Source organism: Oculina patagonica, chromosome 11 (assembly GCF_052425735.1).
Source record: "Oculina patagonica isolate OP01 chromosome 11, crgOcupat, whole genome shotgun sequence".
In the NCBI taxonomy this organism is placed as follows: Eukaryota; Metazoa; Cnidaria; class Anthozoa; order Scleractinia; family Oculinidae; genus Oculina; species Oculina patagonica.
Window position 1 is genome coordinate 10,355,423 of NC_135768.1, and position 27,881 is coordinate 10,383,303.

A 27,881-nucleotide genomic window follows, 5' to 3' on the forward strand; every position below is an offset into this window, starting at 1 on the left:
AGAACGATCAGCGGATGCTCACGGAGAGAACATAATTCAAAATGGCGGTTAATGGCGGCAAAAGCACATCGATAAATAAACTGTGAATTAACTCATGTGTTTCAATGAGTAGGGAATGAAAAGTAGAGGACAAGGAAAGGTAACCAGACGAAACGCAATTTAAGAGTTCGACAGTGTAATTTGTTTCGAAGCGTGTTCAAACAAAAGCTTACAATGATCCTAATTAGCCTAATACGGCTAATGCCTTGTTGCAGCTTGTTGTTTATTAGTAGTCTAATCATTTCAAATCCCCGATGTATTGTTTTGTTTTAGGCGTCCAAGGCATCCTTGGTAGCACGAGGCCTTGCTTCAAAATCTAAGCCACCTGCGTTTAAAAGGTATATAACAGTTTTCTGTCGATGCATGATAATCATGCAAGGGGGGCTAAAATATGGAAGCCGTCCGTGGTATGGTACGGATATTTTCTGGAATCGCCCATTAGAGATGATATGATAACCGAACTTCATTTTCCATATTCATATTAAGTTATTTTCTAGCCAGTAGAAATTAATTAAGAATATGGAAAATGAAGTTTGGTTATCATATCATACAGTTGGATAATAAGTACCAACAAAATTTAAATGCAGGCGCAACCCTGTCTTAACCAAAAATTCCATTAAGGAGGGAGTTAGCTTCTACTAGTCATTATTGCGGTTTTCAGTGAAATGCGAACTCTGAAATTCAAAATCAAACTAGCGATTGCGTTTTTCGCTACCGTCAATCATAATTATGGTGACTGCCAACGAACCATGAAAAACAGAAACAAACAAAATGGATCGAAATCTACCAATCACAACTGACAGTCGTGACTTTTTGACCCGGTTGAAGTGAACTTATGTTTCCCAAGATGTCTGCTAAGATGATTGACGGCAGCAAAAAGTGTAAACCGTTGGTCGAAAAGCGCAAATTATTAAATAATGCATGTTACTGGAACCAGAGACAAGCCCAGTTGCTAATACTTTTAGAAAGGGCATAGAAACAAAAGGAGTATGACATTTGTATTCTTTAAGAAATGGATTAAACATAAAACAACACTGTCATTGACAGCCCTTCAATTCTTTGATAACAAGTGTGAAACTCACTATACTTTCCCAACTTTTTAGAGTCCAGAAAGGACCACAGAAAGCAGCTGTAAAGGAGACTAAACCTGGCTATAGTCTTTATACATCAGATTCAGAAGACCAGGTAAGATAATTAGGTTACCTGAAACAGTTAAAAACTTAAACTGGTCCTTAAATTTTGTTGCATGAAGAGTGCACATAAAACCTAATAAAATTAAGTACTTAATTTATTAAACAGGCTTCTTCTGTTGATCGAGGCTTAAATAGATGTGCAGCTTTGCTGTCAAATATTCTTGACAATGAGGATAAAGGTGGGTTCTTTTTTGTGCTTTTAGTCTTTTACCTGGCAAACTTTGCTCTTAGTAGAGTTACTAAGAGTTACTTAGTTATGGGAAGCCTTGAGCCATGCCGCCCATACTGCCGAAGCTTATCCCAGTTTCTGTAGCATTAAGCGGCTAGGAATATTTCTACTCCCCCTGAATGGGATGCTAGTCCATCACAGAGTACCCTTTCAGCATTATTTTGCCGGTACCCATTTATACACCTTATGGAGAAAGACACTACACTGTATGAGAGTAAAGTGTCTTGCCTAAGAACACAACACAGTAAGGGTGGTGAATGGTCCTTCAAAAAATGTGTGTCTCGCAAAATTTCGCCAAATTTCAGGGGTCTCGTCGTCTCGAATTTTTCTTTCTTTTTTTTCTTTTCTCAAAGTCTCGATTTCTTTTGCAAGGCTAATAAGGTCTTGGGCTCGCAGAAAAGGTATCAGTCTCGCCATCACGCAAAGTCTAGCATTACCATTCGACACCCCTCACAGTAGTTGGGGCCAGGGCTCGATCCCAAACCGCTAGATTGGGAGTTCGGCATGCTAACCATTAGCCAGGAGGTTGTAATAAGGAGGTTGTCCTAAAACAGGGTTTTACTACAGGTACTCATTATGGACTTTCCCTTATTAATTTTGTAAATCGCTTTAATTGTTTCTGATATTCTTCATTGTTCAGTTCATTTATATTTTTTATTTAAGGTAATAGATTACGCGTATAATTTCAGCTTCTTTTCTTCTTTACTTTCTGGTATATATTATATTCTATATTATATTTTGTATGTGTGTCCGTGTGTGCGTGTGTGTGTCCGGCCAAAAATTTGACAACTCAAATTGTAAACTGGCAACCCGGCATTTTTAACCTAGTGGTTATTTCGGGTTGCCAGAACTCCTTATCTCTAGTAATTTATTTTTATAAATTTTTTTGTAATTTAATTTATTGATAAGGAAATAAAGAGGATGTTGTTGTTGTTGTTAATTGCTATGATTAGAGTTATCACACAAATACTTAGAAGTGTTTTATGGTCTTGCAGACAGCACAACACAGTCCAAGGTTACAGGCATGGTTAAACCTGTCAAGTCAACAATAAAAAGAACAGGTCCAACCACACATCCATCAACGACAGTGAAACCAGGGAAGCTTGACACTCAAAGAACAAGAACATTTAGTCGTAAAGTTGTGATTCCTACAGCCAGGGCTGACGACAAAGGTACACAAGTCTGTTCTCTTTAATTCTGTGTTCTGTCTTTGAAAAAAAAAAGGCTAATTATCAGTGCCTAAAGACCTCATTTTTTCTACCCTGGGATGTTATCACTAGAAGAAATTGTACCATTTTCTTCAGTGCTCAACAGTTACTTTTTGAAAAGATACTGGGCAATGGGCCAGTAAGTCTTAAAAATCACTAGCACACAAGGACAAGTGGCTAGTTCAGAAAATTAGCAATCAACCATTGCTCCCCTTTCATCCCTCTTTCTTCTGATGACTTGTCACACGAAAAAAAAATCAAACTACCATCTAAAGCTCCGTTTGCTTTCGATTTGATCTAGTTAGCCCATCACCATCCAAACAACTTGAAGAAAAACAAAGAACATCAACAGCATATAATGATCGCCTTGTATCCTCCACACCAGTTCTTACTTCAGAAGAACGACAGCGACGCCAACAATTGCAGAGAAGAGAAGCAGATCTTCAGCATGAACTGGTTCAACTCAAGCAACGTTATGATCTGCTCCAGGTACGTACAGTGTGTATTACCATAAAAATCCCACAGTGGATAGGTAGGTAGGTAGGTGAAGTCTGTATTCGAGCCTACATGTAGTGGCCCATAAGCCTGGAGCGTATCCCAGTTTTCGTAGCATTATAATACTAGGAGTATTTCTACTACCCCTGGATGGGATGCTTGTTTCATAGGGTTACCCCAGCATTAAATTCACTGGTACCCATTTTTACCCCTGGGTGAAGAGAGGCACTGCGAAAACAAAGTCCCTCATAGAAGAGCACATTGTAATGCCTGGGTTGGGGCTGGAACCCAGACAGCTCAGTCCGGGATCCAGTGCACTAACCATTAGGCCACCATGCATCGGCTGTCCCACAGTAGTAAGGGTCATAACATTTGATTTTATAATTATCAACCTTTCCTTTTCTCTTAATTCTTTCAGAGACAGCAAGATCCCAGCCACCACACTGAACAAAAGCTAAAACTTCAAAGCTCCATGATGCAGGAACTTGAGAGTCACCAACAGAAAGGAACATTACAAAGGCCTGCCACGCTGCAAGGCTCAACAGAGACACAATCAGCCATAAGCTCAAGAAATGAACAGCTCTCAAATCAATCTTCAAAGAGAACCTCAGCAAGGAGAAGTTTGGATTACTCAGGTTTTCCTGTGACAAAAACTACAGCAAGTGATGCTTCTTTTGATGATTCTCAATCTGGGGGTACATCAGACTTGATAAGAAGACATGATGATGAGAATCCGAAATATAATGTGGACGATTCTGTAACGCAAGAGGTTGGCACTCCAGAGTCAAAGAAACGAGTTAGAATTGTGTCACCTACAAGAACTACCTCTCCTTTTGTCAACGGAGAACCTTTGATAAGTGGCAGTCAACGCCAAAATGTCTCCAATTCTCCTGATGCAGGGCTGTCTGAAGCTACAAGAACTAGACACATGAGCCCTCCATCATCACTCCCTGCCCGGACAAGCTCCGCTTCTGCAAGATCCAGAGATGGACTGCAGCCGTCATCTGCTGAAAATCAGGCTCGTATGATTCAATACTTGGTAGATGAGCTAAGGGCGCTTCTTGGAGGCACAGGTCAGTGGAAAGTTTGCAGTCTACATTTTTTCCGCTTTTAAAATTGTTTAAAAAATTTTTTAGAAGAATCCGTCATTAAAAATGGCATGTTTGTTCAACCTGCCTCAACTTCGAAAAAAAGGAATAATAAGAAAAGGAGATGGGCTACTTGGGCCATTGGTGAAAAGTAAAAAAAAACGTCAAATGTTTGTTGAATGAAAGGAGTACTAAGGCATCTTAGTTATATTTAGTATTGCCAAGTAAGATTTGTTGAAATCTAGGCTTGAACTTAACGTTTTTCTCCAGAAGACTTCTGACTCATTCAAAGTGCTCACCATTTTTAGGGCGTCTTTTTTTAGGGAAAAGACAACAACAACTTTTGTCGGCAGACATGCATTTACATTGTATTTCCAAGCAGTACCTGTATATAACCTTTGGTTCTCCTTATAAAATCTTATTACTTTATTAATATGTTAGCATTTTCTTTTTGCGTTTAGGAATCGTTTTATAATATTTGTTTTTTTAGTTTTTTGTGGTTATTTGTGCGGTGCGGTGCGGTGCACAAGTGCACCACTTCAGTGCACCAAACAAAATGGCTCAAGAATAGGTTTAAAATCAACAAGCTGTTCACACATGCTTTATTTGGGCCAATCACCATACTGTACGTTTCTGTGATTCAGTTTGAACTACTCAATTACCGAAGGTGTAATTTTGCATACTTTTTTGTTTTAATATCCCTATTAATGAACTGTTTCACGAGTTTATGACACAGGGCTTCTGAAGATCTCACAGTTCTGAGAATGGCTTCAAGTAAAGATTTTTTTGTCGATAAGTTTATGGAATGTGTTACCTACTGGCAGCTGACGAAATTAAAGTCGTCCAAAGAATTACATGCATATTGGTCCGTTTTAGTATACATGCAGCGTGACTGCTGCGACAGTAACTTCTTCATGGATTGAGTGGAAGACTGGCCTCCGTGACATCATCACATGGAGCTCGCTCTCGCGCTTTCCCGTTTGAAAATTCTTCTCGGTCGGCGTTTGGTGAAGCAAGGTCGCTCGTTGGTGATGCCTTTTCTTTTTCTCTCCTTTTTGCTCTCTGACGTGCTTTATAAAGCCGCCAATTTGGTTTTGGAATTCGACTTTCGCTTTGCTTTGTCACAGTGGTACAAGGCCGCTTTGTCCTTCGCTCTACTTTTTTCTTCTCCAGAATTTTATCTTTGTTCTTGGCGTAGAACCGCGCATTTCTCTCTCTTTTCTTTTGTTTCTTTCTCTCAAGCGATTCACGCAGTCGCTCAGCACCAGTTTTACCCATGTTAATAGATGCTTACATCTAATATTTGTAAGCTTGAAAACCCACGCTTTATACGTGTGTTGACTGAAACGAAAACAGTGCACCGGTGGACTGGGAAACGGTGCATAAGCGCACCGCTTTGACACTTTGCATGCAATGTGGTTAAGTAAACTGTTTCCTTTAGATGGCCGCGTTGGAAACGGTGTTCAGTAGTGAATACGTTCTATTTTGCACGGGCTAAATGGAAGGTCATGAAAGGTTTAATAAAAAAAAAAGAAACTTTGGTTTAATGTGCAACTTGGAAAGGCTTATTTTTTTCTTCCAACTGAACAATGTGCTATGTGAAAGATTTTGTAGGAAGTATCATTTTTCTCTGAGCATCATAAACGTGGCCTGGTCTACAGAGCAGTGTCATGAAACGATTTAAATAAAATATATGATCGCCAAATGCATGGACTAAGGAGAGATATACCGTACCTGTTAGCCGGGAACCAAGCACGAAAAATCACTTCGTGAATCATCTCGAAAGCTTCTCATTCTACTGGTCCTCTAGTGTAGCAGTTGCTATTGTTTTTGGGGCTGGGGGCATCGTTCCTGTTGTTTGTTCTCTTGTTCTCGAAGATTAGCAAGCTATTCATGTGAGAGCTGCCACCCGACCCAAACAAAAAGGCCATGAAAAACACTATCAACACTCATTTATTTATTTTTTTCACCTTGTTAACAGGTGACTTGGAGGTCGATCGTCTGTTGAATGAGATAGATGATGCTGCTAAACTGCTTCCGTATCTGATGGAGAAAGATAAAACAGCTTCTACATCACAAGATATCGAACAAGCTGTACAACTATTCAAGAACGAAAATGCTCAATTGCGAAGGTTTGTTATATTATTGTTTGTTTATTTAAATGGAGGTTGAATTCAGCGCGCGCTCTGATAAGCTAAAAATGTATATGACACGAATTTTTTATTTCATTTTTGTTTGATCGATATGTACAAAGAACGGTTTGAGCGTTAAAAATCTACCCAAAAATACGCGCTATTAAAGTATAATTTATAAGAAGACGAAAACCAAGTCATTTATTGCTAATTTTTAAGGCACTCTCGTGTTCTCCAATTTCTGGCATCAGCAACAGTTTAACTGTTAAAGACATCCGTAATTTTAGCTTTTTATGCTTTTAACTCCAAAACGAGCTCGGAAAGTTAAGGTGGCTCTGATCCCCTTCGGCAGAGTTTTTTAAATTAGCACAACGTTGTATCTTAACTGCTAACCACGATTCGATATTAAAATTGTATCTGGTTGACCTATGGACAGCCAGATGGTGCAAAATTCAATATCGGATATCTTATTCACATTCAACAAACACAATCACATTCAAGATAATAACTTCATCAAATTCAACAACTACTTATATGAAGTGTGATCACATTCAAGCAATTAAATTTATCAAATTCAACGAAGGTGATTTATATCACATTCAACATTTCAATTTTGATCAACAATAAAATTTTTCTGTCAAGAAATCCCATGAACCCTTCAATCGTAGTTATAGTGCATGATGGGAACTGGAGTACATGGGGCATTCAAAATGGCGGATAGAACATCGGCTTCGCATGTTTCCCCAAGTATCGAAGAACAAGTGCGAATTTGCGTTAGGGAAGAACTTGCCTCCCACAGCAGAGGAAACCCTGGAGTTCAGTCATTAGTTCAAAGGACTCGACAGCTCATAAATGCTTCTGCTTCGTCAGAATATTTTGTTAGCTTGCATTTATGTTGATATTGTTACTTTAAACACTCCCCAAAGTCTGTTCTGAGTGTTTGTGTTAGTAAGTGGAACAAACTCCTACAATGTCAAGTCTACTGTAGCGTTAAATTCTGTAATGTTAGGTCATTTTCCTCTTCTTGACGTGGAGGTGACTGCAAGATATAACCTTTGAACACTGAAATGTATTACAGTTCTGTATCAGTTCCAGTTCCTATATTGTTGCCAGAACACTGTTAAAGTTGTTGTTGTATAGCCGTCATTTCAGGGTAATTTTTATTTGAGCACTCCAGGAACGACTATATTTATTTTTAGTTAGTTACTGTTAATGTTTTAATTAATGAAGTGTAACCTGTATAAAAATCCCATCATGTTTTGAGCAGGGGTAAAAACACCACAAGTGATCAGGTCTTGCTTCCAGTTATCTTTTATATATTATAATGATATTGTAAAATTTTCTTTTGGTAGTTTGTTTTGTTATTGTTTATTTATGTTTCTGGTTCACTTCTCTTGCTGTGGGTGAACAATAATGATTGAAACAAGGAATGCAGATTTATTATCTTGCATGAATACAGGTGGGCATGGACTGTTATTGATCGACACAGCCTTGTATACAGTAAGATTGCCAGTCAAGCAATACCCTTGTGTCCTAAAACTCTTAAACATTGTCACTGTTTAAACACTGACATTCACTTGTTTTGTTTGAAAACATGGTCTTGCTGTTCTCGCCTTGCCTTCTGTGTAGCATTACACTCAAATAGCTATTGTTCGCATGAACCTGAGAAACAAGCTGCATGCTAAATCATATAGAGGGGCAGTCTTGTTTGGAAAAGGGATTAAGTACGTTTGCGGTCAAATACATAACCTAGCCATCCCAGCCTATACATTTATATTTAGGAATACCAACAAGGATCTCAACTTAACACAACAATGCCTTTAATCCTCACTACAAATATTTTCAAGGGAACTTAACTGCCAGCAAAAGTAAACTACAAACACTACGAAATGGAGAAAAATGATTTTCACAAGATGATCCACAAATAATAATAACAACTTTATTAATACAGGAGAAGTGCAAGGGCCAGTTATTTGTAGTACAACAAGGTTATAATTATGCATCTGGATTGGGAAAAGGGTAATTTCCAAAAAAGTAATATTTTTAGTCATTTGTTCAATAAGATTTTGTTTAGAACAAATGTAAAAACTGCCATAATAACTCTCCTTAGACAGATAGTGCCATATCTGAATATATCTTATTAAGTGCATAGTTACTGCATTAAAAAAAAGAAAGAAAAAATTCCACCTTCACTAACACCTCTGTTGACCAGTTGCTCAGGAATTTTAACAGGTCTTACTATTAAACAAATCCTTAACTACAGGGCTTCTCCCTTAAAATTGAACATGTGGAATATTTTTCCATGAAGGGGAAGGTGAAGTAAATACCAAAGACCATGAATGTTAAATGTACATGCTACATTCAATTGATTGTTATAATCGAGAGAACAAGTGCCATTCTTGGCAAATCTTTGTTTTTAATTTTTATTTTCCAAGAAAAGAATATTGGGAGAACTAACAAATACTCTGAAAGTTGTGTCGCCATCACAGCTCAATTAGGATGCATCATGTTGCTTAGCAACTTCCGAACAAAAAACGGGGCTTAGTCTGTTCTTGGAGACTGGAATTTACCATCAACTGGTACTTGTTCTCTCATCTGGGCTAGAATGGTAATTTGCTCAATTCAAAACAATTGACAAGGCATTCACATACAAATCAATTCCAAAACTATCAGAAAATTTACAGGGATTAACCTCATTTGTGAGCTGTTGCGTTACATTGTAAGACAAGTCAACAGTGATGTCTTCAATTTCAACAGTAGACAGTCCATCATCGCTTGGAGGTGGTGCTTGAGAATCATATCCAAACCATTCCAGTTTTATATCTGACACACCTACAACATCTGCCACACCAACTAATTCATGGTTCCGCATGTCCAGCATACCATTTGTCCACATTTGAATTGGAGACCAGTTTCGTTCTGTTCTGATTGGATGATTGTTCCAGGAGGAGGTCAGACTTTCAAGGGCCTGATTTATCCTTGGGCGGAAGACATAGTGAAGCACAAACAAATGTACCTGATCATTTCGGTTTAGAATTCCCTGCTCTTACATTGCCTGGAATGTGTAATAATATATGTGACAAACCATACAAAAAACATCTCGCCACAAGCGTTCTATACGCTGATTGTGTACCGATGATCCTGCAAGGTAGCTTCCCCTGTTTGGACCTCTTTGCTTGCACTCACGTGACTTCTGAATTACGTGTGACTTCTGTCCGCCATGATGGTGTTCCAAATACCAATATGGCGGACGGATGCCAGTCACAAACATAAGTTCCCACACTCTAACATTCTCTCCTCCACGATCGGTTCTCACTCTGGATGGTCATCCAAAATTATGTGTGGCAGATAGAAAAAGCTGTCTCACAGTATCGCTCTTGTTGTTGGTAGAACACTGGAGAAATACAGTGCACCTGGAAAACCCATCAATAGCACCGTGAACCACAAATCCCCAATTAACAAGACTGTGGTGTCCATCAAGATGCCACAGACTATTTGGTCCAGGCACAGAGTAAGCCCTACGATATATGACACTGGCCCATCTCACCCTTACGTTAACTGGATCGACACGAACAATACTTTCCCTCACCCTCTGGCGCTGAACTCTAAGTCCAAGTGATCTTAAGCGTCCACTTATCATTGAGCATCCAATTAAGGAGCCATGTTCCTGCATAAACTGTTTAACTAAGCCATCAAGTTCTGTATCTGTCATGTTAGTAAAACCAGTTGTTTCTTCTATACCATACTCTATAACCCTTCTCCGTATTTTCCACCTTGAGACAAGCAACATGTCGCTTATGTGCTTCCACTTAAAGCCTAAAGAGCGCAATTGGAGTAACACATCTTCACTTATTTCAAGTTTTGGCCTTCCAGCACTAGTAGTACGACTCAAAGGCGGGGATTCCAAAGCGTAAACAGCAAGATTAGTGCATTGAGTAGAGGATTCTGGGCGTCTCAATTCGATGTAAAGCAGTTGATAATTTCTCAACAGCTCATAAAGAAATGCTTCACTCTCGGAATCACTTTGATCAACAGAAAACCTTAACGACACAACAGTCAACTTGCTGCAAAGCGTACACAGCCTGCCTTAAACGCATACCTAGCATTTCCCTCTCCAAAGATGTGGGTGGCAAACTCTCGCAGTCATCGAGAATACACAAGAGAGAGTTAAAAAATAACTCCCACTCTGTCGAAGAATCCCCGTCCGCCATCTTGCTGACCGAGGAGACCGTGGACTGGGTACTTCGTTCCCAGTCCATCACTACGCTGTTAACCTTCGTAAAGGATCACGGGATTTGTTGACAGACTTTAGCCCTTTTGAATGTGATCGTACTTTGTTGTTATTGAATGTGATCATATAAAGGCTGAATATCATCGTCTTTATACATTTTCTGAATTTGACTGTATTTCTGCTTTGACTGTTATCGAAACCTGTTGAATCTGCTCAAATTTTTTGTTGATTGTGATCGTATTTTCACCTTTGTTGAAGTTGATTAAATTTTTGGGTTGAATGTGATCACACTTGTTGAATTTGATGAAGTTATTACCTTGAATGTGATTGTGTTTGTTGAATGTGAATGACATTTTCGACGTTGAATTTTGCACCATTTGGCTTTCCATAGTTGACAGTGCTGTTTGAAGGAATTGCGGTTGTTTCGCCTACGAGTTGTGTCGCTAACGACCAGTTCGCTAACGAGTTAGGTCGTTTCGCCTACGTCTAAAGTCGTTTCGCTAACGAGCTGTAGGTCGTTTCGCTAACGTATAAAGTTAATACCCTGACGTCTCTTTTAGTTCTTTTTCGTCAACAGAGAGACAAAGCTTCTTCATCAACAGGGCATCAACAGGGCGGGCGCCACTGATTAACTTGTATTGTTTAGAAACTTAAACTGTAAACAACTCTTTTGAACAAAATAATGGTGCGTGGCAAACTTTACTTTATGCTAACATTAAACCTTTTCGCTTCGACGAAACCTAATATCAACAACACACACAAGAGGTCTGTCAATCGAAAAAAAATAAACGCAATCAACTCTTATTGCGCGCGCTCGATTAAATACTCACTAAACCTTTCAATGAGAATGCATCATTTACAAAACCTCTCTAAACTTTTAATCGATTTATATTCGAAAACCGCGCCAAACTTTTAATCAGTTATGGAGTCGCTTTGATTACAAAACCTCGCTAAACGTTCAATCGATTGTGAAGACGCTTAGCTTCGATTACAAAACCTCGCCAAACTTTTATTCAATTATGAAGACGCTTTGATTACAGAACATCGCTAAATTACTGATGATCATACTGTGATGTCGCTTTGCTTACAAAACTTAATCGATTTATATTCGAAAACCGCGCCAAACTTTTAATCAGTTATGGAGTCGCTTTGATTACAAAACCTCGTTAAACGTTCAATCGATTGTGAGGACGCTTAGCTTCGATTACAAAACCTCGCCAAACTTTTATTCAATTATGAAGACGCTTTGATTACAAAACATCGCTAAATTACTGATGGTCATACTGTGATGTCGCTTTGCTTACAAAACTTCACTAAACTTTAAGTTTTGTAATTTGCATATGTTCAGTTAGCCGACCCGAATTGGTCGATTGTTGAAGAAAAGCTGGGTGAAATAAACTTTTGATCACGTATACTTGTCTACAATGTTGATCAGTCTTTTATGTTACGCGGAGGACTGGGACTTGAGTTCCAGCCCTTTTTCGGACAAACATGGAGACACATTTAACAACGGTATGTTTTAAACTGTCGTGTTTACGTCGCTGAATTTGATGTCATCGTCAAACTCAACGGGTCTTTAATGCGGATTGATTTGTTATTGTTATGTTCTATTAGTACATATTATAAAATATGAATCTTCATAATACGTTAGCGAAACGACCTACGGCTCGTTAGCAAAACGACTTTAGACGTAGGCGAATCGACCTAACTCGTTAGCGAACTGGTCGTTAGCGAAACAACTCGTAGGCGAAACAACCGCATAGGCAATATAGACTATTTTAATATAGATTGACTAATGTATATATCTTTTTGCAAATGTAGAAAGCTTCTCATCGCACACCAAAAGCTCAAAGAAGGATCCTTGAAGAAGAATGATGACAAGTCCCCCAGAAAGACGGATTTAACTTTTGAATGTAAGTTGTATTTTTAAAAATAATAATACAATAAACCAAAGTAACCACCGCCGAGCAACCACAACAAACGTAAACAACGCAATGAACCAATCAAGCCAAAGCAGAAACATGGCACTGGTGCTAAGCGCGGGAAAAGGTGTAACCGGTGATAAACGCGGGAAAACGCGTAACCGGTGATAAGCGCGGGAAAACGCGTAACCGGGGATAAGCGCGGGAAAACGTGTAACCGGTGATAAGCGCGGGAAAACGTGTAACCAGTGCTAGGCGCGGGAAATTGCGTAACCGGTGATAAGCGCGGGAAAACTTGTAACCAGTGCTAAGCGCGGGAAAACTTGTAACCAGTGCTAAGCGCGGGAAAACTTGTAACCAGTGCTAAGCGCGGGAAAACGTGTAACTGGTGCTAAGCGCGGGAAAACTTGTAACCGGTGATAAGCGCGGGAAAACATGCAACCAGTTTCTGGCGCTAGCGCTACCATGTCACATTGGTTTTGGCTCAAGACCAGATTGGTTAAAAAATAGCGGGTTTGATATGGTTTGTGCTCGTTGCATGGGTTATTTTTGAACAAATTATCGAGCTCAGCAAAACACATGATTCATTTCGATCGTGACAATCCGCTAAAAACCGCTTGGTTAGACAGGCAATACTTAACAGTGATGTGTAATCTTTGCTGTGTTTTATTAGTGGCAGCTTGCAGGTCTGTTAACACTGTACTACAAAAACAGCTGACAGAGGAGAAAGACAGCAAGGAACAGATACTAAGGGACCGAGACCAGCTCGCTCAGGTCAGAAAATTAAGTTGTTATAATTTGTTAATAACTTTAAAAATGATAAGGATATCCAAATTTGAATACAGTACCAGGTTTTGTAAAAAGCAAAGTCAACTGCCCTGCAGAAACCCGCTGTAACTGACAAGCAGTCGCTGAATTGCTGGCGAAATTTATGCCTGTGTAAAGGCGTTCCGCTGTACACAGGCACGAGATATTACTGAAAATAGCGCCTGCTTTTTTTCAGACATCACATTAATAGGAGTTGCCTATTATCTTTATTTCTGTAAAACTATGCCTTTTACACCACATAATGTAATTGTGTCAATGAGAACTAAGCAAACAACGTGTGAGAGATAGAGATTAAAGTCCGTGCGGAATTTCTTATATTCTATTATTTCTAGTAATTTATGTGTCTTGTCTGTTTTTTTGAACGTGTGAGTGACCAACACGATAGCATATGTTTCTTTGGTCACTGAGCACATTATATTTTGTTTTGTATCTATTTATATTTTCCTTATTTTAATTATTGCATTTTCTGTAAATAGTGTTAATATTGTTAAATTTTTGTAAATAGTGTGAAATAATAAAAAATCTGAATCTGAATCTGAAAAAAAATCTGTTGTTGCTTCTTGACGTTTCATGTGAGAGAAAAGAGATTTTACCTGTAAAAATACGATTTCGTTCTTCGTTAAAAATTCGTGATTTAATTAAGGATTTTTTCAGGTCGCCGAGTTGACGTGGCTTTGCTAGCTGCGCGGTAACTGAGATCCTCGTTATTTTCAGTTTTTTTTAATTGTTTTCACGTGTGGGAGTGTGTATAAGAGGTGTTCGTCTTCTTCTAATTCATAGAACCTCAGTGATCTGCAAGATGAGAAGAGGAAGTTTCTACAGATTCTATCAAACAAGGTACAGTTTTGGCCCACTCCAGGCTATACACCCAAAAACGCCATGTACGTTTTTACTGGAGAACGTGGTGGATGTTCATGATCGTCTTCTGTCAACACGTAACTGATTGACTGTTTTTCTTTCGAAAGCGCTTTCAAAGCGTTTTACTTTTGGTATGAACTAAAAAACGCCTCAAATTACAATCAACTATTGAATTGCTCTCACGCTTATTTGCTTAATTCTATCGTCGATAACAGGACAGGCAGGTAAAACGTGTTCGTGCGCTTTTCATCTGTGCCCTGCTTACTTTGTCCTTAAAAGGCTGGTACTCATATAATCACCCCGATCGTTTCTATCGCCTCTGTCACTTCAAAAAGTGGTCTTGCGATCGGGATGATTATTTGAGAACATTGCACAGACGATCGCTAACGTCTGCGGCGATTGGGGCGATCACGATTGCTTGGATCGCCCGTCTTCTATCGTTTTAGTTTTTCTTTTTCTTCTTCGCAATATTCTACAATGACTGAGAAGATAGGAGGCCACGAGTTTTGCTCTTTCATTGAAGGCTGCCATTGTGTTGGATCAAAGGCTTAAATGTCGGATTGTTTTTTCGTAGATCTTTGCTCATACCAGGCGATCGGGACGATCATATGAGAACCAACATTAAGTTTGTTGTCAATAAACTTACGTCCGCGTATGGGGGGGGGGGGAAAACAAGTGTTTATAATATCTTTTTGTGTATTTTTCCCTTTACCGTGCAGGGACAAGATCAACTGCGGTTAAAACGAGAGTGGCAACAAGATACTTCCAAACTGAATGTCGGTTAGTGTAATTTTCTTTATCAGCAAAAACAACTTTAGTTTCTGAAGAAACTGTATTCTCGTCCCCTGAGAGCCTCTTGGCCCTCTCACCCGGAGGAGCCTGTGCACGAGAAACGAGTGCTTATTGGAACACATGATTTCATTGACTAGATTTTAACAGAAAGAGCAGCCAGTCAAATGAGCGTTTTGAAATCTCTTTGTTATACGAGAGTTAAAACGGTTGTTTGTGGTGTTTGAAACCTCTAACGCCCAAAAGGAAATTTTCCAAATTCGCCATGACGATTTTATTTATGTTTCTCACATTCAAGTTAATAAGTACAGCCTATCAAACGTAAAAAGGTGTGCCACAAAATGACATTACCAGATTTCTTTCTTTGTAGAAAATAAGAAGCTGAAAGCTGACCTTGAAGCTATTCAGCTTTCCACGGAAGCAGACAAGAAGGAGGTCAACATTTTGAGTCTTTCCTTGAAGCAAAAAGATGCAGAAATTGAGAGGCTCAAGGAACTCACAAGGTTGGTTTGATACCGTATTATTCAACACTGATTTAAGAATAGCAGCTATTCAAGAACAAGGAAATAAACAATATCTCTTTTCTTATTCAAATCACGTTCCGTTTTTCCTGTCCGCGTTTTCCCTCCCTTATAAAACCCACCCCCCCGCCCCTTTCCCGGTCAATCCCCCAAATAATTTTCTTTTTTTGCCCGTCAAAATACCGCCCTTCTTGTAAGCACTTCGTTTCTTATGCCCTGTTTACACGTCATGTATTCGTCATATTTTGTCCTCTGTAGGGGCCTTCAGCAGTCTCTCGCTCGCTTGCTGTCAGACATACAACAGTTTCAACCAAACGGTGTCTTAAAGCCGGGTGGCATGTTGGATAAAGCTATCTCATTTGAGGGACTGGATAAATTACTTAGGAGCGAGGTAAAACAATGTAAGTGCTACATACAACTTATATTCTTTCTTCGTTTTTTAGCGACGTTTTGCTTCAAAGGACGAATGGAATTGTCCCAACTTTCCCTCGAGAGAAGCAACTTTGATAAAAATAGAATGGACCTTGGTCGAGAAATCAAGAATAGCACCCTTGTCTCTTATCAAAAAAAAATCCCATGTTACATGTAAAACAAAAAGCAAAGACACAAGGGAAAATGTTTGTATTATTATGTATTATTAGGAGTTAAAAAGTGTCAAAACGCAAAATTGCGATCAAATTTATTTCTGCATTTTTGGACTAAGCCCTACTCATTAAAACTGCCATCCCTTAACCTAAAACATCCCGACTTAGTAAACTGCTTTTGTTTTTGTTTTGTTACCCCCCCCCCCAAAAAAAAATTTAATAAATAAATAAACCGGAATCAAATTTATACGCAAGTCGGCGCAAGTTTTTCTCATCGTTTGGCCAACCAATGCAAATTTGTACGCAACTTGAACTGGCGACTACTTGCGCCTCCGGTTGCGAATTGCATTCATTTTACTTTGAGGTACTTTTTGTAAACGATTATTTATTTCTCTAGAGGACAACCGACTACCCCAGGGCTCTCCCCTGAAGTTTTGCAGCTCGCAAGACGAAATAACGGAAACAAGTTTTCTCCAAGTCTTCCCAACAGAACATTGATTAGCCAGAAGAATCCATCTTCCCTAGATCGAGTAGATGTTCAAAGCGAAGGAACTGCGTGGAAAACTCCCAGAAAGAGTCCCTTGTCGCAGAGCAAAAAGCACTTACGCTTCGCCGACGCGGCACACGAAACATCTTTGCGTGCGAATGGAACTGGAACACGCGAAGACGATTTGACAGTGGAGGATTTGGAGGAGGAGCGCGACGGCGGCGATTTATCGTCGCTTTCATCAGGAGAAGAGGAGGATTTTAGAAGAGACTTGGCGAGTCTTGACGCTAATATCGCAAGGATACAAAAAAGTTTGCGGGAAACTGCTCTTAGAACTTGAAATTAAACAAAAAAAAAGACGACCGACGAGAAAAATGAATTGACTTGTAAAGAAAGCTAACAAAAATATTTAACTATTGAGAGTTCGCTTATTTTTCTTGCTCATTTGTATAATATTAATGAATATATAAAATTAGTAGAAACTCAGCTGTGTTCATTGGAAATCCGCGAATCTGAGGTTCTCCCACTGTCATCGCCGAAGAAAACAGTCCGCGCAAGCTCAGCGGAATTTCTGATTTTGTCTTCAAAGTGCACAATATGTAGGTTGACTGCAATCCAGAGCACTAAAACAAGACACCGCCCCGTTTCATGAGCGATAGTCAACTCGGCGCGCCCGTTGACTATTTGCTCATAGAAAACTCGGGCTCGTAGTCTAATTGTTAAGTAAAGCATAGTTTGAAATCTTTTTCACTCAGTTGTCCGGCTTCTTTCAAAATTATTTTACCTGCCCTGCCCTGCTCTGCTCAGGGAAAGGCAGTAAAGTGAAGGAAATTAACTGAATGGCAGGTAATTCAGGGCCTGCCCTACGCCATCTAGTTCCCTTGCCCTACTCAGAGTGGATTCGCCGGTTTCCCTGACGACCATGATCCGAGCGATCCCGGTTGATCAGTTCCGGATCATCTCAAAGGAGCCGCTGTGCCGCAGTGGTCAAAAGATATTTCTTCGCCTCTTGCCGTCCCTACTATCATTCAGCTAACGCTGGAAAGGAAATGTATGGGTTATTTCCAGCCCTTAAAGTAATACTGCACAGTTAATTCTTTAATTATCAAATTATCCTGCCCTTCCCGCCTCTGCATCGCCCTGCCCTTCCTTCCCTTGATTTTTGCGACAGGTTGTATAAAGTACCATTCAAAGGGCAACTTTAAACACCTGTTAAACAAGGCAGGTTGATAATTGTTAACAGTTTAACAATTCCTCGAGGGTCCCTCTCGGAAATAACGCCTTTTAAAATTCTACTCTGGCGAGTGACCAAAAATTTGTTTTAAAATTTCGATAAAGTAATTTGCCTTGGGTAATAAGTGACTTGATGCCCGAAACGTCCATGACACAGGCCGGATAATGAATGCTGAGTGGTTTACCAACGTGGTGATAATTTTCGTATTGACTATCAACTTTGCTGTCAAGGTAAATACCAAAATTTATTGCCCTTTACCTAAATGTTGTGTTTATCTTATGCTTTTTAGATTGGTGTTAATTTGTTTAATCTATTTTGTTGACAAATAGTCCTCAACTTCCGCCATTCATTTCAAGGAGAAAAGGAAATATTTTAACAGGAAATTACGTAAGTAGACAAAGCAGAAGACATTTTGACTAAATCTGTGTAAATAATTTGAAATGGCTTAACTGGTTTTCACCAAAACCCGGAGGCACATGTTGTAAAAACAATTTTAAATGTCTTCATCAATAGATAACTCAATGGTTTATAATTTCTAACAATAACAAGCTTGTTTTAGCACATAGCACACAGTCAAGGAAATGAATTATTCATCAACAAATGTCTTAACAAGGACATGTCACCGTCGAAATAGAAACCCAATAACTGTTTTACTGAAACATAAATTTCCATCCGAAAATAAGCCAAAAGGGACGTTGAGCATATATAAGCACAAAGATTATTTCGACTTTTTTACGGTATCAGGGGGTAAAACAGTGTATTAGTTCGTACTGTGACTGAAATGTTTGGTGCTTACAAGAATACCACATATTAGTGAAGCTGTCTAAGCATAACAACATAACACCCAAACCAAGTCCTACAGTCACTCTTAGCATTCTCGCACAACGTAAAATAAAACAAAACAAGCTCTAGAAATAAATTTATGATTGATTGTCTCTGAAAGTATTTTTTACTGATTACACCTTCAGATGTGAAGCAACACGTTCCTCGCCGCAGTGGTATCCTGGAAACAGTGCAGGCAATTCCCACATCGACCACACCCACTGCTCGTGACTCCGCGCGTGTCTTAGCGCGTGCTTCCGCGCGTGTCTCCGCGCTTGTTTCCGCGCGCGTAAACACGCCCGCGAACTCCACTAAAGACAGCGTGAAAAACCTGGACTCTGTGAATAATACACTCGCCGATAAAGCAAACTTCTCTTCTCCGGTTAATGGCAGCGCAGCGCCTAATAATATGACGATTGTTCAGAATGCAACAAACAGACTGCAAAACTTGGCATCATTTTCCTCTCCGGTTAATGACAACACAGCGACTAATAATGTGACAGTAGTTCAGAATGCTACAAACAGACTGCAAAACTTGGCATCATATTCGCTTGATCAACCGAACAGTTTCCCTCGGCCGACCAGTATCCCAGCAATCGATACCATGTCGGCGGCGTGGCCGACGCCTATGGGATCAATCGATAATGAAATGGACGACGCCGGAAACCCACCTTCTTTGCAACCGATTGAAAGTGAGATGAGCAGCGAGGAGAAAATTCCTGGTATTCAAGAAATTTCCAACATGGCGCGTATTCCTCTCGATTTTCAAGAAGAGCCGCCGTGGGAAAGAAGTCACGCTACCGCTGCTAACGTCACCGCTGGTCACGCCACTCACGGTCACGCACGTTTTAGTCTTGGTCACGCTGCAAGCAGGCATTTTGTTCCTAGTCCAAGTAGAAGTATAAAGAAGTTATTATCTGTAAAAAGCAGAAAAATAATAAGGGCGTATGCAAAAGGACAAAAGGAAAATGTTGCCGCAAATCTGAAAGGCTCGTCGAAGATTCGAAACACGAGCTTCAAAGTTAACAAATTCGGAAAAGAGAAGTTAAGATCCCAAACGCAAAACATATTTAAGCACAAGGAAAGTCAAAATGGTGCCAAGCGGAGCAAGGAAGGCAAACACAAGAAGTGGAGAAAAAGAGTTTCAATTCCTCCTCCAAAAGCTATAGACCCCATCCAGCCTTTACTTGAGAAATTTCAGAAAGAGAAAGAAGTTGGTGACATCAAAGAACATACGGTCGACATTAAAGCCATTAAACCTAATGAAGGGATCGACAAACATTTGGTGTCTTTGGAATCTCAGCCCAAGATTAAACCTATTACAGAACACCTATCTAAGGAAAAGCCAGATGATATAGAGCCGATAGAAAATCATCAACTTGTTGAAAACGCCAAGTAACGCTCATTTTAGGTTGATTTATCATTCACTTGATTTTAATCCGCAACGATAACCTCTCTTAGTGAAAATCAACAACAAAAAAAGTGAACACGTAGAGATTTCATGAGCACCGTAAAAGCTATAGTTTATTCCCCCTCTCGTTTAAATTCCCTCTCTAATGAAGGCCCCGTCTAGAAGTTTAATATTTTAGAAACCCCCTCTCTATAAACCCCCCAACCCATCCCAACCCCCATACCAGGAAATAAGGCAACAATTCCCTATTAAAGGTAAAAACCACATTTACTTACTGTTGTTGCTATTTTCTGTAAATGTGTTACCAAAAAGCACTAAAACATTCAAAAGTGCACTTTATTTCTTTTAGATGTACCCTAACTGATATACGATTTGAAATTAACCCCCTGTCTCTAATAAGCCCCAAACAAAAGGTCTAGAAAAAGAAGAATTTTTCCCTCGGGATTAATAGAACTTTTTTCGGTATTTTGTATAAAAAGATTGCTAAATAAATAGCAAGCTTTACCCTCTAGTAACCTATTTTTATACAAATCACCTTTAAGTTATTTTTTTCAAACGTCCGAAACCGCCTGAAATTTGCCAATTATGTTTGGTAATGTTTTGTTCTTATTTCTTCTGCTCTGAAGTCCATAATCTAGGGATAGGTAGGTCATGCGACTAACAACTGCAAAGAAAGAAAGAAAGAAAGAAAGAAAGAAAATTTTCTTTAAGAAAGATAGATTTTCTTCGACTCGTCTTCTCTGATCCTTAACGTAACACCTCAACTCTTCTTAGAATGGATACCCATTAATTTCACCTTGATCACGTGATGACCATCTCTCCCCAGCGGAGAACAAAAAGACCAATCACTGCGCGCGAATCTGATGTGGAAACCGTCGTTATGCTACGCGGACTGATTATGAAAACCTACATACACAATAAGAAACAGCTGGGCATTCATGCACTCATTTGTCATTCGATAACATTTGACATCAGGCAAGAAACTAACAACTCATAACCAATCAGGGCATGTCGTTTATTTTATTTTGTTCGTGTTTTCGCAACAATGCAATCTTACTTCTGCCAAGGTGGAAAATAACTTTATGATGTGAACGATGTTAGGTCATTCCTACTAACCTTCTTCTTTTTACTTGGAGTTTGCGTTGCTCTTTCAAAGGATTCTCAGTAAATTTAAATGTAGAGATTTTGGGGGGTTATTAAATGATATACAGTTAAAACTAAACGGAAATCTGAGGTTGATGCTCTTTAAGGGAATCTATAAAACATACTTACAAACTATAATCACAGTTGCGTCTTTAAGACTTTGGCTGTACACATTGCTATAGGGAGGGGGGTAATGGGTGGGTGGGATTTTTGGTTACAAACAAAAAAGGGGAGGAAAAGACCCCCCCCCCCCCCCCCAACGTCTGTTAATTGTTGGAAGTGTTCTTAAAAAGCCAAATTAAAAAGGCTCATTTTCTGCCAACTACTACAGAGTGCTGGAATTTCTTGTTTAACTCGCCAACTCGGTAAGGCTTAATTTGAAAATTCCATTTTCTAAAAATACAGGGCAATGGTTAGAATAGATTCACCTTTACAGCTGAATCGCTTTAATTGACTTCTATATCTATTCTTCTATTCTTTCAGTCTAGAACTGTATCAAATCATGATAGATTGTTGGTTTCTATCTAGTATTCTTCTATTCTATCGAGAATAGTATCCAGTAGCTGAATCACATCGGCGGAAACAAGGCTTCTGTTATCCGCGCCCGCAGTCTCATCAACCTCAACAGCGGCCTCTTCCTCGTCATCATGCGCATGTAATTCTTCGTTATTGTTTTCTTCGCCAACTTTTGTTTTCTTTCCTTGCAACTGTGGAGTTTCTATGTTACCATGATTACCCTCTGGAGAATTGAGAAAAACAACAACAACAAACAATCAATCAAGATGTAACGCAAAGCGTTATGTAGAACTACTACTGTCACCGCCTTTCATAGCCCGGCTGCTGTTGACGTTCTCTCTCACGAGAACACTGGTATTTTAGAAAGTAATTTTTTTTTCATTTTAAGAGGAAGAAGAAGAAGTATCGTTTATTAAAAAACTATACCTGCGTCTCGGATAATATATGTATTTTTATAAATATATAAAAAAAAAAAATTTAATGCAACACGCAAAGACATACAGTACTTACAATACTAAATTTTTAGATTATTTTACAGTCACCGCGCATAAAACTTATACTACTGAGTTACTTTATTTACTCTGCACACAATACTCGACTATACATTACATTACATTCTACAAAAAAAATAATAAACTATAAAGGCGGCAAACGGCAAACGCGAGCTTGCCTTTCTTTTGTTCCTTTAAATCTCATTCTGAAATTAATCCCTCATAAAAATAGGGAAAAAATCCCACATTCACGACAAACACAAAAACTACTCATTTCCGCGTTCGAACGTAAGACGGCAGACGTTGAATGTTTGCCGTTCGAGTAAAAAATAAACGTCATGCTTAATCCTTCCGATTTATTACTTGGAGATCCCCGAGAAGGGCTAATTATACCACGAAGTGACAGTAAATTTTGTTTTACTTGCACAAAGCTTTAAATACCTACCCCCTTTCGTGTCCTCAGCTATAGCAGAGGCTACGCCCACCAGCGGTAAAGACAGCCTACTGTTGCAGAGAGTCAAGTCAGTAGAGGTAGCTTGGCGGGTTACATTCGATCCATTGTAGTAGCGACGAGATATGCCTGCAAGGATTAGAAGAAAACTGTTATGATAATCAAAACAAGGTGTCTCAGTGAAAAGGCGAAAGCAAAGTTTAGAGGTTTTATTTGAATCCAATTAAAGCGACTCTGTTGTAACTTGCAGGAGCCAGTTGTTCAGTTGTCAATAGATTGTTTTCACTGGCACGCAACAAAAATATACAAACTAAAAAAAACATTCAGTGAATGAAGTCAAGGGAACGGGATGTTATAGGAGATGAATAAAAAAAAGTCATTTCTCCAAATGTCAGGTCTGTGCGTTATCTCAAACTTCAGATATTCTTCGAAACATTTTGCACAAATTTACAGAGCCCAGTATGTCATATTGGTCACCGCCATATTGGTGTACCTTGGTGGTACGCCAATACGGCGGCCGAAAAATAGCGTAAACATCTAGAACTCAAATTGGTTATCTTTGCCACTGGTTATCTGTTCTGGACAAACAAACATCTTTCATGCTACTTTAACTTCTCAAATGGCTAAAAATCACAAGATTAATAAATATTTTTGGACAAACATAATTGCAGAATTTTAAATAGATTTAAAGAAAGGCTTAGGCGGACTCAACAAAGAGGGGCCTAGAAAAGGCGGGTAATTTTTAGTTGGAAAAAGGGATAAAGGTCACTGTAACTTGGAATAACAAACAAAATAATGGGACTAGGTTAAGTTACCTATAAGTTATCTATTTTACGGCCCATACGACGATTCCGGGTTGGCGGCAATCGCTTGCAGATCGCCTTTTTCTAAAGGGTTTCGTTAGCTTTACATCACGTGACACATGTGAGCAAAAACTTACTCAGGGATCTCCGGTTAGGACGGTTTCCTCCACAGATACTAAGCGCCATTTTGAACACGAAAAGGTAACCTCGCCTGTACCGCTGGCTCATCCAGCCGTACAGCGGTGGATTGACCACGGCGTGAAGGAGGGAAATCACACTTGTAAAGACCACAACCTTTTTAGCTGGCTCCTGATCGACGATCAGGCAAAACATGTTGTTTAGCTAGAGTGGAGGCAAGATTAAAGTTAGGTTAGTTGAGTTTGTTGGTTGTGTTACACGTACCGTAAAACCTCCATTACAGCGCGCCTTACCGTGGTTACCCAAGAAACGTTTTTACAAGTGCCATCTTGTAATATTTTACGTTTTTACTGCGTTTTTTGATGTTTTGGTCTTATTAAAAATAAGCAATGGTATATTGCAATCCCTGCGTTTTGATTGGTTGACAGAATGGTGTATGAGCTCATATACCACTGACCACAAATATGGTACAGGGGCGTAGCCAGCTTTTGAAAGAGTTGTAGGCCTGGTCAATCGGCCCGTAAGGGCCGCTTTTTGAGGGGGTTGGGGCAGAGGAGGTCGGCCGAGGATTTTTTTTTATTAACTTTCCAAAAAACAGAGGTTTAGATTACATTTTTCATAAGCGGCTTCCGATGCTGTACTAGGCGACGGTAACCACATAAGGGTTCCTGAGGCTTCCTTTTCCTTTGGGTTCTGGGGTGCCTGCTCCCCCAGAAAAAATTGAAATGTAGAAGCTCGGAAATGCAATTTCCAGCATTCCGGGCATCAAAAGAAGTGCTGTTAATGATTATTTTTATTGAAATCCCCGAAAAGAAAGCTATCTGCTTCACTTTCTGCTAATGATATGTGTCTTTCACAGCACCTAAATTATAACATTTCATATGAAGGAATTGCTTCAGTTTTCACTCATTCAAAAATAAACGCACTTGTCTTTTACAGCGCACGCCATTGTGCGTTTGTCTGTCACCTGGCCAGTCTAGAAGGCTCCCGAGTTTGCACTTGCTAGATAATAATAGTAATAATAAACCTTTATTTAACCACGATCTGTTTTAAAGCAAATACATGCTTGAGGGGTCGTGTGTACGTGTGATTAACTACCTACCTAAGAAAAATTAAAATAATATTAATTAATATTAATAGATAAGCCTTGATCTTATCACGACAGGGTAGTTGTGAAATGTATAATGCTAAGGTACGTCACAAATTGCCAATTTATCTTGAAAGAGTTTCAGCCTGATTGATTTTCTATCACACATTTTGAAAATAAGAGCTCCAGTGGGTTGAAAATTTGTAGGCCAGGGCCTACGGGCCTATAGGCTGGCTACGCCCCTGTGGTAGCCGATACGCGTCAACGAAAACAGTTTAGGAGCTAAAATATTGCAATTCTTTGGGTGTTTTTAAGAAAACAATTATTCCACTCGCGCTTGTCGAGTGGAATAATTCGGTTAAATATTCAACTTTACAAGGAGGCGTGTTTTCAAACAAGTAATAATATTACGAGAGCATACTTGTAAAAAGGTTTGTTGGGTGGCCACGGTGAGGCGCGTCTCACTGTAAGATCTCTATCTTATAAGTCTTGACCTATTACATTGAACTTAATAAGCTTTCACTCTTCACGCACACACTTCCTAAGATAATAATCCAAGACAAATTATCAGGAAAAACATCCTTATATCAAGCTATGCAATGGAACTAAATATTCAAGGTATTCATGAAAATAACTTTCAAGTCTTTTGTCTGTCTCGCCAGTTCATAACTTGTCGCTTAATTAACGTTGACAGTCCAGCAGAAGTTGTCTTAGTCTAACGCTTTGAGTGCTCAGTGCAGATCATTCTTTGAAGCGTTTTAGTCATTGTGCCTCAATTAAACCAAGTCAAGGTTCAGAAGGCTCTGGCCTAAATTTTTGGTCGAAAGAAAAATAAAAAAAAAATAAAATAAATACTTACACCCACGTGTAATAAGTGAACCAACAAATTTTTAATGTAAAATAGCGGTTTTCCTTATCTCCTTCGCAGCAAGATGGTAATTTCTCTGAAAACTTCATGGTACTCACATTCAGAATCACCAAATCTAAACAATGAAACAACCGTGTAGACATGCGATCCCTAATTCCATTAAATCAGCCGCAAGTCGCTTCGAGAAAAAAAGTTTTTGATAAGATCCTGACATCTTTTTGACCGTTTTTAATACAGTTTGCCTTTGCTTGCTCAATTAAAAACCCAGCCAGTCTGGGAGGCGGGAGAGCTTAAGCCAGGAGTCTAAGTAATCGGCACACGCCGATATATTTGCACGTGCAAGAGCTAGCGTTTTGATTCGCTAAGAAGTTTATGAAATCGAAAAAAAACTTGTCAGAAAGTTGTCAAACTTAATGAACAACTTCAATGAGGCGTGCTTCATGCAAGTTCAATTTCAAGATGTTGTAATTTCAGTTTTTAATGTTATAACCTGTCAGCTTGAAAATTAATTAATTTTTAGACAAGAACGAATATTTTTATTATATAATTGTCAGAGACTCACCAGAAAGGGCAGCCAGCTGATGTAATAAAAAACAACTACAACTCCCATCATGAGAGTTAGTTTCCGCACATTTCTTACGCCGCTTGTACTACTTGGAATTTGTTTGCTTTCTCGGAGGCTTTGCCCGCTACGCATATTATTTCCATTGTGTCCCGTCATTATCGTCTGCCTCCGAATAAACATTTTCCCAGAGAGCTTGATTGCGAAATATGAACCAAGAACAGCTAACAACTGAATCGCACCGAATACCTCGATGTAAATGGCGTACGCTTTGCCCAAGTCGTACAGTTGCGAAAAACACTCCCCGTTCCGATACCCAGTGTGGCCCACACCAATCAACGGTAAAATGGCTGAAAATACCGAAAACAGCCAAATTCCAACCACGAATTTCTTTATGCGTGAAGCCGTGATTAGAGTGTGATGTCTGAAGGGCTGTATTAACAACATAGCGCGTTCCACTGCAATCACGGTAATTGTAGTTGCTGCCGCTACGCGAAAAGTATACACCAAGCCAATAAATACATTGCACAGAGATTTAGACATGTGCCTTCCCATGTAGTATTTTACAATCGTTAAAAGCTGAAGGGCGACTATAGAGTCCAAGATATCAGCCAATGACAGTGAGAATAACAGCACATCCGCGGATGTCCAATTTCTGTAGCAAGACAGCGCTGCAAGAACTAAGGCGTTCCCGAAAACTACGACGATTATCGAAGATTGAAAAATCAGTCCGGACAAAAAAGGGTTGAAAGTTTCCTCTGCGTATACACTGCTTGCTGTGTTGTTCGTCACGGTCTTGTTGCTTAAAAAATCTTCAGTGGTTTTAGTTGCGAAGGCATTTGTCGTAGAAGTCGAGGGGCTGTTCCATAGTGTTAAGGTAAAGTTCGTTAACGCCGACCCGTTCATCTTGACAGCAGAAAGTTCTTCGTTTCGTCTTCAGAACGCAGTCAAGTGAAAGTGAAGTGTCTCGAGATTGCAGGGTGTAAATTAGCCTCGTATTTGGCACAATGTAAACAGGCGGAATTCATCAATTTCTTGCCATGACTAATGTCAATGAGTCACATCAAAGCTAAATTAATTGTTTCCTTCTTAGCAATCAAACGTTCATAACGACCTCCGAAGGTTCACTCCACAAAAATGTTAGCGAGCTGCTGAAAAGCCATCGCTACGTCAAGTGTACTGTATCGCTCTTACAAGCATCGAAATAGATCTTCTTTTTGAACCTGACGTTGTTTACCTAACTTAGTGACGTTATGAACTTGTTTGGCTTTTAACACATAAACGAAACCCCATTATCATAATAAAAAGGATTTTTTGTACACTTTCTTGTTTGAGTTTGCAGTTTGGCATGTTTACACAAAGTTTTTCCAGCTCTTAAAAAGTGTGTTAATATTACAAAAGAAGGAAACCTGTCATTGTTAATACAGAATTTTGTTGATACAATCTAATGCTACAATAAATGTTATTTTTGTCTTTCATGCTACGATAAACGAAATCCAGACAGCTTAATAGATGGTAAATGTAGTAGCGTTTTAAAGCGCGTTGAAACAGCTCACGTCTTATGCGTGATCGCTAATGACGCAAATCGAATGAACGATTTCACATCACGCAGTTCGTGTTGCGCAAGGAATCATTTCACGAACTTTCGTGCTCTCGTATACATGAATAAATTGTCAAGATCTTCAGATACAAAAGAAAAAAGACTTGCTATAGGCTGAAACGCAATGGAACAAAATGCGAGAAAACCAAAG

The 27,881-nt window shown here is 39.3% G+C and overlaps 3 protein-coding genes and 1 pseudogene across 3 annotated transcripts; 2 read left to right on the forward strand and 2 right to left on the reverse strand.

Moving 5' to 3' along the window:
• The first annotated feature begins 2 nt into the window (after positions 1-2).
• On the forward strand, positions 3-17,021 carry LOC144630270 (uncharacterized). The gene is made up of 15 exons (XM_078488609.1): positions 3-139; positions 313-377; positions 1,143-1,224; positions 1,339-1,411; positions 2,457-2,633; positions 2,971-3,158; positions 3,583-4,237; positions 6,234-6,384; positions 12,437-12,528; positions 13,211-13,311; positions 14,146-14,202; positions 14,943-15,003; positions 15,383-15,515; positions 15,792-15,938; positions 16,515-17,021. Exons 1-15 carry the CDS (start codon positions 116-118, stop codon positions 16,942-16,944), a joined length of 2,436 nt encoding a protein of 811 aa, XP_078344735.1. The 5' UTR covers positions 3-115; the 3' UTR covers positions 16,945-17,021.
• On the reverse strand, positions 8,067-10,643 carry LOC144630829 (uncharacterized; annotated as a pseudogene).
• Positions 17,022-17,860: 839 nt separating the features above from the next.
• On the forward strand, positions 17,861-20,346 carry LOC144630058 (uncharacterized). The gene is made up of 3 exons (XM_078488337.1): positions 17,861-18,068; positions 18,168-18,225; positions 18,807-20,346. Exons 1-3 carry the CDS (start codon positions 18,003-18,005, stop codon positions 20,057-20,059), a joined length of 1,377 nt encoding a protein of 458 aa, XP_078344463.1. The 5' UTR covers positions 17,861-18,002; the 3' UTR covers positions 20,060-20,346.
• A 1,132-nt stretch (positions 20,347-21,478) lies between these two features.
• Positions 21,479-27,333, reverse strand: LOC144630039 (glucose-dependent insulinotropic receptor-like). Its single transcript, XM_078488321.1, has 4 exons — positions 26,131-27,333; positions 23,613-23,817; positions 22,667-22,801; positions 21,479-21,953 (listed from the first exon to the last, which is right to left on the reverse strand). Exons 1-4 carry the CDS (start codon positions 27,034-27,036, stop codon positions 21,739-21,741), a joined length of 1,461 nt encoding a protein of 486 aa, XP_078344447.1. The 5' UTR covers positions 27,037-27,333; the 3' UTR covers positions 21,479-21,738.
• Between the last annotated feature and the right edge of the window lie 548 nt (positions 27,334-27,881).